This window comes from Pinus tabuliformis, chromosome 4_1 (genome assembly GCF_031772625.1).
Source record: "Pinus tabuliformis cultivar Carrire ecotype Pingquan chromosome 4_1, CPIR1, whole genome shotgun sequence".
Lineage (NCBI taxonomy): Eukaryota > Viridiplantae > Streptophyta > Pinopsida > Pinales > Pinaceae > Pinus > Pinus tabuliformis.
The window spans coordinates 691,388,486-691,402,974 of record NC_142303.1 but is presented as its reverse complement, the minus strand read 5'-3'; the positions used below and the strand labels follow the sequence as shown (position 1 = coordinate 691,402,974).

The 14,489-nt window shown below is 32.7% G+C and overlaps 1 protein-coding gene across 1 annotated transcript; it reads left to right on the top strand.

Moving 5' to 3' along the window:
• Positions 1–13,369: 13,369 nt before the first annotated feature.
• Positions 13,370–14,238, top strand: LOC149178016 (uncharacterized). Its single transcript, XM_089423523.1, has one exon. The coding sequence runs from the start codon at positions 13,655–13,657 to the stop codon at positions 14,138–14,140; it is 486 nt and encodes a 161-aa protein (XP_089279649.1). The 5' UTR covers positions 13,370–13,654; the 3' UTR covers positions 14,141–14,238.
• The last annotated feature ends 251 nt before the right edge of the window (positions 14,239–14,489 follow it).

The following is a 14,489-nucleotide window of genomic DNA, read 5'->3' as shown; positions in this document are numbered from 1 at the left end:
ATTGCCAACTTTAAAAGAACTAGTAGTATTTGAGATGATCATGTCAACCATAAGGGTAAATAATTTTGGAGGGAAAAAAAATTACTTATTTTATAGTACTTATTATTTATCTCTTTATAACTTTACTCAAATTTAAACTATAAGAATTATTTAGATGAAGAATTAAAATTTTCATCCAACAAGTACCTCCTTATGTACTTTTGATAGACCCAAATGAATATAAATTAAAAATACATGAAAAAATGTATTTTTTAAGAAGGAAACATATTTTTTCATATATTTTCAATTTATCACTTTATGGTTTTCTAGAAGTATGCAGAGTAGACACTCATTGGATGTAGAAATTAATTTTGTATCAAATGAGTGCCTATACATGAAATTTGAGTTCACATGTAAGGATATAGGTTTAAATCACAATTAAAAATATTTGTTTCCTTCCTTTGAACATTTGTAAATCTCTTTTTTTTTTTATATAAGCTAGCCTAATTTATATTATAGAAAAAAGAGTAAAATATTAAGTGGTTGAGGTTTTCCAAAATCAAAACCAAATCTCAACTATAAATCCCACCAGAGAATAAAAAATAACTAGCAAGTTCTAAAAATGTCTTTTAATAGATTCGTATAGATAATTAGGCTATCATATAAACTTGTAAAAAATAAGATAATAAAAATAAGGAGACATGAAATAAAGAAAAAAATGCAAAATACAAATCAAGAGGGAATGTGAGAAGGGCAAGACTGAGGGGGCGCCTGCAGTCTTTCTCCTTTGTGAGGCTATGCTTCTTTTGCTCATCCTCTAAGGTGATGGGGTTGGAACTAGTTCCTTTGGAGGTAGATGTACTTGAGAGAGATATAGTCTCCTCATGTTTCTTAGGTGCTTCACCATAAAATTTGAATCCAAGCTCAAATACTACCTAATAGTGAATGGTGGCTTTTTCCTCTAACCTTTTAATTCAGTCAACATATTCAAGTTCATATAGTTTCTACTTTTTTAGAGAAATGGCTACTAATTTCTTAGCTAAACAGTAGAACTCCATGCTCTAAACACCTTAGTATCCCTTGAATGTGAAACCCCACTATCATCAACCCATCACTAGAACACTATCATGATTTGCTAGGATAAGGAGTGTTGAAATATTTACTTAACTATATTGAGTATATCTTCAACTTCATCCTAAATTTTAAGTGAAAGCATTGCCTCATTAATCTAACAACCCTCTCTTCACCTGTGTCTTGAAGGTAGAAATATGCACACCCATGAGAGTCTCTATGACCTCTCTGTGTTTAAGCATCACTTATTTTACTAGATTCGTGGTCTCTTCATGAGCCATGGTATTAACAATCCTAGTGCTATGAAAATACCAAGTCAATTGCTTGATTTGAACATTGGAGAGGCTCATCCATACCATAGGACTATATAGCTTCATAAGCTAAAGGGGGTGGTGTTGGAGCCCATTACCAATAATTCCCAAAAATCAACCACTCTCACATATGACAAATTAAGAAGAAACACAACCAGAATAGTAATTTCATTGAAAAGAGAAACCATCTAATTGATGCTTAGTATCAACAACCCACAAAACAATAGTGATCCAAGTGAATATTGGTGGCCACATGCCTATTCCACTTGGGCCCCCAACACTCATTCCTATTAGTTTCCTATTTTTAGCACAATGTCCTATTTCAGTAATATCTATTTTTGCGAGTTTTTGGTCCTAAAGTATGGAGTCGATTTGAGGCCCTAAACAATGTTTTTTTGGGGAAAGGGGAAAATGTAAGACACAATAAACATTTTTAGTGGAAATTTATTTCCCTCGGATATAGCTTTCTAACAAGCTATCGTGTGTGCCAAATGGAGATTTTATGCCAAAGTGACAACCCAGGGAAGCTGACGTTCCAACTAGCCCCAATGGGGCCCATACGGTTTTGGTGCTTCATCTCCTAGGGTTATGTTTTCAGATGTTTAGGGTTTCTCATTGTTTATTCATGATAAAAATGCCTCACGACCTCATTGTAACATGGTTCAGAATGCATGTAGCTATCACATATCTTCTTAGAGATAAGCAACTACCGCTTGAGTTATTTTGGTTTCATTCCGCATGTAAACAATTTCAACATTTTCTATTTTATTAATTAAATTTCAGTTTCGAGGCATCTCTGTGTTTATAGTTTAAATATATATTTCATTTCTTTCCTTCATAAATGTAAATCAAATATAACTAGGGACTAAAGAGTTTAAGGATTGAACAATGCCATCAAGGCAAGGAATAATTGGAGGAATGAGACAAATGATTATACCTCAAGCCAATGAAATATTGGATTGGGTCCCACTTAAATAATTTTACCCCATTTCTGACCATGGAAAATTTAAGGATGGAAATTTATCTTAAACTATAGAAGCCTTAACAAATCTTATTAGTCCCTAGTATGTAAACTATAAATTTCTGACGATTTTTTTTATAAAAATATTCAATTTTTTATTGATTTTATATAGCCTATATAATTTTTTTACTATTTCTAAGGTATAATAATTTTATCCTATAAAATTTGAGCAAATCATTTCTAGAAAAAAATAGAAGTTGGTGAATCTCCTTTTTGAGAAAAACATGGAAAATTAGCCCATCTGTGAAATTTAGCCCCTAATTTTTTTTTTATCCCTAACATGATGGAAAAAGTACCTACCATTTGAAATCCAACTAAATTCCTAATAAAAAATGGTTAGGCATCAATCATGTTTGTGAGGGTTGAAATTCCATTATCTAGTCATCTACTCACCATTTATTTGTGTAAACCATCCTCATCTCCCACCCATCTACCCATGACCATTGAAGATAAGGTTGACTACTCTCCACATGTATTAAGCCATGCATTAAGCCTCAAACTAAGCCTACCACATGGTCAACCTAATCTCCAGAAACATCCCTAGCACCTAATCCAACGGATAACCCTTTTCTAATATTATAACTATATTTTATTGCTTTCCTTGAAGGCCCATTTTAAACCTTAAAATTTCTCTAATTCCTTAATATAAATTATTTCATCCCCTCAAGTTTGGGTGCTTCAACAGAAGAGGGTCCTATATTGTCCAATAAGTACAAAGCATCCCTTCCTAATCTTATGTGCCCTTGGTATTTTTTCATTCGTTCATAAGAACAATATTATGATTCATATAAGAGAGATCAATGTAATTAATGCTTCATGCATTTAAGAAAACATATAAGTGACCCAATATATGAACTTTTAAATAGTAATTTTTAAGTGATGGATAATTATATAATAATAATAATCTAATTTTAAAGTCAAATATAGTTAAATATCAAATTATTATATATAACACTTTAACATATTTTGTATAATTACTTAATTATGTCAAAGGAATCTATCAAGGATAGATTTTGCCCAATAGTTGTCAACAAAAGCCGACTGTCCATTATAGGATGTTTCACATATTTGACTACCATGTCACATCATAGGTACACATTCGTAATACAATGACCCTCACTACATACCTATAGTTGTTGTTGTATTCATTGTTATTCGATAGATCCTCATCAAAATAGATAATCTAGTATTGGTCACTTGATCCCTAGATCAAAGTTATGGCTATGGGATGTTCACATGTTGTAGCACCAATTGAATTTGTAGAGGCATTTTCTTTAGCAACATCATGATTTTTCTCACCAACCAATATCCTTTCATTTGGCATTTGCAATTTGTAATAGTGTGGGCATGTATGTCAAATAGATGTCTAGCTAGCTCCAATCTACTCATCCCTACGAATTATCCCTTGGGTACGTGCCAAGAGAATTTATATTGTCATTTCTATTACCTATTTCAAGAATTAGATGAGTTTGGTTTTTTAATTATTATTATTAGACGAGTTTCCATTTTTAACAACATTTTGTAAATTTGCAAAAAAGTTGGATTTGATCTACTACGTATGGGAGTCATACCTGAGAACTTAGAATGCTATAAGGAGTATGATATTATTAATTCCAAATGGGCCATGATTACAGTTTTAACTATTCATTGTATTAGATAGTTCTTTATTGTTTATATGCAAATCATGTGTGTTTATGCTGTCTTATACACCTTATTTGATGACATCTATTTCCTCTTGTATTCATAAATCTTTCAATGCCAAAATTAGAGATTAATTTCTACTTTTAACATGAAATTTATTGGATTTGGTTCTTACATTTTATTCTTGTCAATTGTATACTTCTTGTTATTATCGCTCATGTTTCCTTTGCTCCCTTGTTTCCATACACTAACCATTATTGTTTCTTTTACATATAAACCCCATCAACCACACAATTTACAAATTGGGGAAGGGATCGTTCTCCTTTCCCTCTATTGAGGTAGACTCTACTAAATGATGGTGAATCCAACAAACAATTTTAGAAAACTTGGAAAATTACCAAAATTTCTACCAAGACAACCACAATACATGTCACAATGGTAGTCCTTGCCTTTATCTCCTAGGTGCACTCTATTAAAGCAAAATGGGGCTCCTTTTTATATATCTTATGATTTGCTAGCATTTTAGGGATCATTGAATGATGAGAGTGAATTTATTCCATGGAAAACGACAAGAAATTAGGTCCATCCACCTCATTCTAGAATGAAGCATGAGGAATTCCATCCACATACATTTTCTTATCCATTTTTAATGTGTTACTTACATTTTCTTACCCTTATTTCTATACATCGCCCATTAATGTTTCTTTTACATATAAACCGCATCAACAACATGATTACCAAATTCGAAAAGAGATCCTCTTCCTCCTCCTCCACTATGGAAGCCACCTCCATTAAATAAAGTCAAATTCAATAAAAGGGTCTACAAAACTCAGAAAATCCCCAAATTTTTTGCCATAACCACAATAATCTATGACAACTTTCACCTGTCACCCATATGTATTCTTTTATAATGAATCAAGCCTCCTTTCTATATAGCTTATGAATACTAGGGTTTCCATGCTTACTAAATGATAGGGAGTTTAATTGATAGTGATTGCAAGAAATTTTGAGATAAATGAAAGTTTCAAAAATGCTCAAGAAATCATAATTACACCCACTCATTAATTTCTTAGGTAATAACAAGAAATTAGGTCCTTCCACCACCTTTTAGCATGAAGCATAGAGAAGTCCATACACCTAAATTTTCTTATCCATTACTTATATCTGCTTACCCATTTTCAATAATTTTTTTCATTAATAATATAATCACCATATTTTAAGATGTACATACATAGACACAAAGTAATTGCCATGTTTGAATATTTTGGTATCGCTATTGATAAATAAAAAATTAAACCAATAAAAAAGTTAAAAAAAAACAGTGATTATCAAGTGTTAAAAATAATTTAGTGCACTTGAAATATATTTTATCTCTTTAAATTGAGCAAAATATATATTTTATCTCTTTAAATGGAGCAAAATAGGATTTTTCAACTAGCCATTTTATGAATAAAGTAATTTTGGTTCAAGTGTCTTCATAAAAAAGGGTTCTGATTTGGCAGATTTCAAAGCAAAATAGTAAAAAAAAAGTCAATTGAATATAAATTAAAGTATAATTTTTTTTAGAATTTTAATAATTATTTTAACAACCATCTATCGTTTGCAGTCTGAATGATTTGAGTTTGCCATACGCACTGCATTTCTTGCCACCACATATATTGCAGGGATGGCTAGGTTAAGATTATATGGTTTCACGTATTTCTAACTTGAAACAAAAACACTTTATAAAAACTTCCAAATTTTAAGCTTGCTTATTCATTAGGATAAAATAAAAAGTCATTTTTTTTCCTAAAATTAAAAATTTACCCAATCAAAAATAAGTAATGTAGATAATAGGTATGAAAAGATGCACCACTTCCTCAAATTCTAAACAAGTTGAGCTTATAAAAAAACAAATAAACCAATTAATAAATAAATAAATTTATTTTTTCCTAAAATAAATAAATTATAATATCAATCTATTTTAGTTTTTTTTTCATTTAAAAATAATTATCTTTACATTACACTATCAATCTATTTCAATTTAAATTTTTTAATTAAAAATAATCATCCTTAACATTTTATCTGAGATATATGATGATGATGATGATGATGATGATGATGATGATGATGATGATGATGATGATGATGATGATGATGATGATGATGATGATGATGATGATGATGGTGGTTAACGTCCACTGAGACCAAATTGGTCTATCGGACCTACAATTTTCTTAATTTTTACTTGTCTCTTGGCGAGATTGGTGTTGTAGCTTTCTTTCTTTTCTCTACGGTCTTCCAACTTCCTTTGTCCTGCATCTCCTTCATCTCTTCTGGTTCTTGGGACATTGGTGTCTTAGCTTCGCGATCTATAGTCGGAGAAGTTTGGTTTAGGAGATCTGCTTTGCTGTTAAATGAAGATTTATTTTCTGCGGTATTCAAATCCTCATAACTGTTGATTTGTTGGGGCGGGCTTTCTCCTTGCTTGCTTTGAGAGTTGTTTCCTTCTTCCTTGATTTCTTGTGACTCAGAGTTTTCGCTAGAATATTCTTCTTTGATGACAGTGTAGTGTTCTTTTTGTGCTCCTTCCCACCATGTAGATCTGTGGAGGTTTTTCCTAGCAAAATTTTTCTCAGAGGCTTTTGGGCAATTTTTGGCTAGATGCCCCGTCTCAAAGCACGATCGACATCTGAAAAGGACACTTTCATAATCAAGCTTCTGGTTCCACACATAGTCTTTACTTGTTAGGTTTATTTCAGCTGGGAATCCGGCGCTGAAATCCATTTCCACACAGATGCGTGCATAGGTGGTTCTGGCATATTCCTCTGTTTCTGGGCACCTGCAGTAAAATTTCCCAATTGCATTTCCGATGGCTTTTAGTGAGGGGAGATTCCAGAGATGCAAGGGTAGGCTTGGCAATCTCACCCAAACTGGTGCTGAGGTTATCACTGCTGTAGAGGGGTCGAATGATGGGTTCCATGGCTTCATGAATAGGCCTGATTTTTCCCAAAACCAAGGGCCGGAATCTAGAATACATTGTCTGCTTTCAGGATTTTCAAAATCTACTATAAAGAAACCTCTAGCACAGGGGTAGATATTAATGTCATCAGAAATGATAGGCTTCCATACCTCCGAGATCCAATTGTGGAGTGCTATCAGCCGCGGCCAAAAACCATTGAACCGGCAAATTAGGGCACTTTCGGAGAACTTCGAAGCTTCATCGAGTGAGTCCTGGACCACTTGGATAGTGGGAGCTGGGGCTTCACTCACGATACGGGCGGGAGATTGCCCTCCAGAGGCGGATGAGCCACCAGTTATTTTTGCGAAGCTCGGAGCCATATTTTACATTTACAACATTGAAATAAAAACAAATAAGAATTTTTTTCATAATATTATTTTATAATTCTGATTTAAATTACTTTTCATTACTTTTTATTTTATATTTTTCCCTTTAAATTTATAAAATATAAAAAAAACATTATCCATCAAATTAGACATCATTCATCATTCAAGGTTTCACTAAAAACATTCTTTTTCATCTCATTCATTAAATATCTCTTTATTTTTATTCAATAAAATGTAAAAGAGATAAGCTAATTATTACCTCTATGTATAGTGCTTGATATTTACTAATTATTACCTCAATGTATAGTGCTTGATATTTACTAATGATCCTTAACTATCTAAATCATCCACCAAAATTTAAAATAAATCAATTATGCATGATTAAATTTGCACCAAATTTGACTTTTCACAAAATTCGATAATTCCAGTTGAATAAAGTGCCAAGTAAAGGATGGATAGTGAATAGTATAGCTAATTTTTTTAGCTGTTTAGCTTAATTATAGTGAATAGTATAGCTAATTTTTTTTGGCTGTTTAGCTTAATTATTAAATTTTGAAAAGTTATGAATTCATTTTCACATTTATATGATATTTTTTTGTTTAATATAAATATAGTTACAAAAATAAAATATTTATTGGGGTGATTAGGAGAGATGTAATTATAATAATGAGTAAAGCATAAGCCTTAGTTTCAAATTTTATGTGCATAAAATGTTGAGTTTGGTTGTATTAACCTTCGGTTAACCATATTTTTTAAAGTTCATTGTTTTATAGCTAATATGTTTTAGACCAAAACATTTTACAAATTCACATTTTTTTTGAAGTAGAACAATCATAATGTGAAATTGTTATGCTGTTGGATTGAAACATTTCCACGCTTATATTTGATTTGATAAAACCAAGTATATTGTAGAGTCACAAAAATGTCTAAGTTGGAACATCGATATATTAGTTATAATCACTTGAAGGTCCGCAAACATGTCCAACTATGTATATATTCACGATGCCTTATGTTTGCCATTCCTCCTCATATCTACCTACTACACCAAATGTCAAAAGAATTGATGACATTGATGTGTCGTAAGAAGTGCTCTCAACAGTGGTAAAATTGTATTGATTCATCTTAAAATTTAGAATACTATTGTTTTAATATTATTAATCATAAAAAGTTAAAAGACTTGAGCAAATATAAACTCCAATGGATAAAAATATTGAATTGTACACTTCATTGATGGAAAATTGGTATGATGTTACTTGCTTTTCTATAATGTTGCTTTGCTATAATATGACATAGGAACACATACTACACCAAAGAAAATATTTGAAATGACACCAATGTTGGACATATTGGCACATACAAGACCAAAGAAAATATTTGAAATGACATCGACGTTGGACATATTGGATGCTCTACCTTTTGTATCGGTAGGTCACACCATATTTTGTATTATAAGTGGAATTCCTTCGAACCAATCAATGTTTCTAGACAAAATCAGATCACTCATGGAAAAATGGCGCTACGCCCTGAGACCAATGTGTTAATATGGCTAAAATCAAGTCAATTAGGGATAAATATGTTCATTAATTGATTTAATCGAAACTCAAGGGAAGTAATGTTACTTGTGTAATTTTTTTAATTTGGGAAGCCTATATTTGGAAGGGTATCATGTCGACTTGTAATTTTTTTTAATTTGGGAAGCCCACATTTAGAAGGGTATCATGTTAGCTTGTAATTTTTTTAATTTGGGAAGCCCATATTTAGAAGGGTATCATGTGGACTAGATAGGAGATTGGTTTGCCGTGTCTGGTGAATAGTTTCCTCGCAGTTTACTTTAATGATAACACTTTTGTTACTGACACATGTTGTACATGTTGTGACAATAGTACCCCACAAATTCTGGTGGCATAAATCATGCTTGTGTAATTAGACTCCAACCCTCTGCACCATTCAAAATGTGAATAAATATCATTTAAAAATTAAAAATAAATATTTTTTTTTCCCTAATATCTTATACATTGTTGGTTTAATATTTCGTCAAAAAAAGATACTTGAAAGGTCAATGAATTTGGATAATAATAATGTGTAACATAATGAAATGAAATATTTATTATATTTAGTGTAAATAATATTATGTTTAAAATGTGTTTGTATATTTTAACATTTTGTGTGGTTCAATATTTTGCACTCAAATAAAATATGAATATTTTTAATATTATTTTCAATTGTGGGTTGACAAATAAGAAATGGTGTATTAAGAGAATAAACAAGTATCTGATTCACAAATATAAAATCAAACCATTTTTAATTGAGTGTAACTTTTGTAATTGAATTTTAAATATACTAGATTTGACATGATTAAAAAATATATTAAAATATACTTGTATTTTTTCATCTATATTTCCTATCCAATATAGATGAAAATGGCTTTCAGATGATGAATGAATTCCATTTTTTTCTGTTTGTGGAGGCTACGATTCGGATAGCAGCCAACCTCGTATCTGCTGGTATTCCTGTGTACAAACACCGTAGAAGCATTTCTAGAGTTTTCAGAGATTGCTTTGCCAATTGTGTTTTCTACAATAAGAAAACTGAAACCATGAAGGTGATTGTGGGTTCGCAGCATCGGTCATCTAAGTTGTGATGTTACTGTGTTTTTGTCATAGGTAAGTGCGAGTTTCAATAACGTGATGGACTTGGTCGAAATAAGTTTTGAAGGGTCTCCATAAACTCACGATTTGTAATATGACTTTGACATATTATTGTTCATCATTATATCATTTGTCTTAAGCAGTGAGACATGGAACATTATATATAATTAATGGAAACTAAAACTCTCCCCTTGAACTTATAGACAACTATATACACATTTTCTCCATTAAAAATAGTAAATCAAAAGCGCCAAAGTGAAGTTCCAAAGCGGAAGTGGCTGAGACTCTCGTGTATGCCAAATGGAGATCGTATGCCAAAGTTAACCCCGGGAAGTTGGCGTTCCAACAAACACCATTGAGGCCCATAATCTTTTGGCACTTCATCTCCTAGGGTTATGTTTTCACATGTTTATGGTTTCTCATTGTTTATTCATGATAAAAAGCCATCCCAACCTCATTGAAACATAGTTTAGAAGGCATGTAGCTATCACATCTTTTCTTAGAGATAATGAACTACCGCTTGAGCTAGTTTGCTTTCATTCCGCATGTAAACAATTTCAACATTGACTATTTCACTAATTGAATTTAAGTTTCATTGTATATTTGTGTTTATGGTTTAAATATATATATTTCATTCCATTCCTTCATAAATCAAGATCAAATATAGTTATGGACTAAAGAGTTTAAGTGTTGAACAATGCCATCCACACAAGGACTAACTCGAGGAATGAGACAAAGGATGTTAACTGAAGCTAATGAAATATAGGAGTGGGTCCCACTTAAACAATTTTACCCCATCTCTGACCATGAATAATTTAAGGATGGAAATTTATCTTAAACTATAGAAGCCTTAACAAATCTTATTAGTCCCTTGTATGCAGACTATAAGTGTTTGGCGATATTTTTATAAAAATATTCAAATTTTTAATGATTTTATATAGCCTATATAATTTTTTTGCTATTTCTTAGATATAATATTTTTTTCCTATAAAACATGAGCAAATAATTTCTAGAAAAAATAGAAATTGGTGAATTTCCTTTTTGATAAAAGCATGGAAAAAGAGCCCATTTGTGAAATTTAGCCCCTAAAATTTTCTTTATCCCTAAAATGATGGAAAAAGTGCCTACCATATTTGACATCCAACTAAATTCCTAATCAACAATGATTAGGCATCAATAATGCTTGTGAGGGTTGAAATGCCATTATCTAGTCATCTCCTCGCCATCTATTTGTGTAAACCATCCTCATCTCCCACACATCTACCCATGATCATTGAAGATAAAGTTGACTACGCTCGACATGTATTAAGCCATGCAGTAAGCCTCAAACTAAGCCTACCACATGGTTAGCCTAATCTCCTGAAACTTCCCTAGCACCTAATCCAAGGTATATTTGTTTTCTAATATTATAACTATATTTTATTATTTTCCTTGAAGGCCCATTTTAAACCTTAAGATTTCTCTATTTCCTTAATATAAATTATTCCATCCCCTCAAGTTTAGATGCTTCAAGAGAAAAGGGTCCAATATTGTCCAACAAGAACAAAGCATCACTTCCTAATCTTATGTGCCCTTGGTACCTTCTCATTTGTTCATAAGAACAATATTATGATTCATACAAGAGAGACCAATGTAATTAATGCTTCATGCATTTAAGAAAACATGTAGGTGATCCAATACATGAACCTTTAAATAATAATTTTTATGTGATGGATAATTATATGATGATAATAATCTAATTTTAAAGTAAAATCTAGTTAAATATCAAATTATTATATATAACACTTTAACATATTTTTTATAATTACTTAATTATGCAAAGGAATCTATCAAGCATAGGTTTTTCCCAATACTTGTCAACTAATATCAATTGTACATTATATGATGTTTCACAGATTTGACTACCATGTCACATCATAGGTACACGTTGTTAATATAGTGTCTCTGACTACATACATGTAGTAATTGTTGTATTCATTGTTATTGGATAGTTCCTCCTCAAAATAGATAATCTAGTATTGGTCACTTGATCTCTAGATCAAAGTTATGGCTATGGGATGTTCACATGTTGTAGCACCAATAGAATTTGTAGGGGCATTTTCTTTAGCAACATCATGATTTTTCTCACCAACCAATATCCTTTCATTTAGCATTTGAAATTGGTAACCATGTGAGCATATCTATCAAATAGATACCTAGCTACCTCCAATCTACTCATCCCTATGAATTATCCCTTGGGTATGTGCCAAGAAAATTTTTATTGCCACTTCTATTACTTATTTCAAGAATTAGATGAGTTTGGCTTTGAATTATTAGTATTAGATAGGTTTCCATGTTTAACATGTAAATTTGCAAAAAAAATGGATTTGATCTACTACGTATGGGAGTCATACCTAAGAAATTAGAGTGCTATAAGGAGTATGGTATTATTTATTCCAAATGGGTCATGATTGTAGTTTTAACTATTCATTGTATTAGATAGTTATTTACTATTTATATGCAGACCATGTGTGTTTATGTTGTCTTATATGCCTTATTTGATGATGCTTATTTCCTCTTGTATTCATAAATATTTCAACACCAAAATTAGAGATTATTTTGTACTTTTAACATGCAATTTACTGGATTTGGTTCTTATGTTTTATTCTTGTCAATTGTATACTTCTTGTTATTATTGCTCATGTTTCCTTTGCTCCCTTGTTTCCGTACACTACCCACTATTGTTTCTTTTACATATAAACCCCATCAACCACACAATTTACAAATTGGGGAGGGGATCGTTCTCCTTCTCCTCTATTGAGGTAGACTCTGCTAAATGAAGTTGAATTCAACAAACAATTTTAGAAAACTTGGAAAATCACCAAAATTTCTATGAAGACAACCACAATCCATGTGACAATGGCAATCCTTGACTTTATCTACTAGATGCACTCTATTAAACAAAAATGTGCTCATTTTTATATAGCTTATAAGAATTTATTCCATGGAAAATGACAAGGAATTATGTCCATCCACATCATTCTAGAATGAAGCATGAGAAGATATATCCACATACATTTTCTTATCCATTTTTAAAGTGTTACTTACATTTTCTTACCCTTATTTCTATACACTACTCATTAATGTTTCTTTTACAAATAAACCCCATAAACAAAATAATAAATAAAATGTAATGACATAAGTTAATTATTAACTCAGTACATAGTGATCAATATTTACTAATGATCCTTAACTATCTAAATCATCCACCAAAACTCCAAAAAAAATTTCAATTATGCATGATTAAATTTGCACCAAATTTGACTTCTCACCAAATTCGATAATTCCACTTGAATAAAGTGCCAAATAAAGGACCGATTAGGAGGCCATTTCCGTCAAAAGTTACAACTGCCCTGACCTGCAGTGTTTTCCTGGCAGTTGCGAGTGTGTTCTCCTAACCTCGTTTTTCCAGCGATCATTAATGAAAAATCGCACTGGGAGGATGAAACTCTGAACCCCGATTTCTGCAATCGCCGAACATTTTGACGCCTTTCATTCTCTTTCTCTGGCGGCTCCATAATCTCGAAATTCCCGGCAAGTTATATGCCCTTTGTGCATTCTCAAGCGTTTGTCACGCGTTCGATTCTTGTAACATTCACCTTGGCAACAGAAGAATTATGGGATCGATGGCCTCATGCGCGCGGTGGACGGAGGTGGTGAGTCCGGACGTGATCAGAATCGTCTACATTAACGGCCACGTGGACGAATTTCCGGCGCCGGTTAGCGCCAAGCGAGTGCTGCAAGACCACCCCCGCCATTTCATCTGTAACTCGCGTGATTTGTACGGGGCCAGCTGCCCGGCGTTGCAACCCGAGGAGGAGCTCCGGCTGGGTGAGCTTTACTTTCTGCTGCCGCTCTTGGCCCTCCAGTCGGCCGAGAATTTGTTGGCCTTGGCGGCGAGGCTGTACGCCGCCGCCAGAAAAGACGCATCCAGAGCTGCGCAGAGGCGGCGAAACGTGGATAACACGTCAAATCTGTCCGCCGAGGTGCGGAGGGGTCATCTGCATAACATGCACAAGCAGGTCGTGGAGGCCTCGTCTGCATACAATCCAGGAGACCAGCGTCTCTGGTTGAGCCCGTCTCCCAGTGTCATTAATGTTTGAAATCTTTGTGTTTTGCGTTCGACGCTTGAAAATGATTATTTTGATCCACACAAATAGTTGGTGTGAATCTTAGTCATTGATTCAATAATTCAAGATGATTTCTTTTTCCTATTGCAGCGTCTGACAAGTTTGAAAATGGGTTTCGAATAACTCGGACATATATGTAAAGAGTCGAGTAGATGTGTAGCCTGCATAACCGTAGGTATGGACTTACTGTTATGTAAAAGTGTATGGATGTAATGCTAATGTCTATGATGTTATGTAATATGGACGTCATAATGTGACTTTTCCGTTTTGGTTTTTTTTGGTGCTTTTCTGTTGTTTCAAATTTAACGTACCATTTATCTTA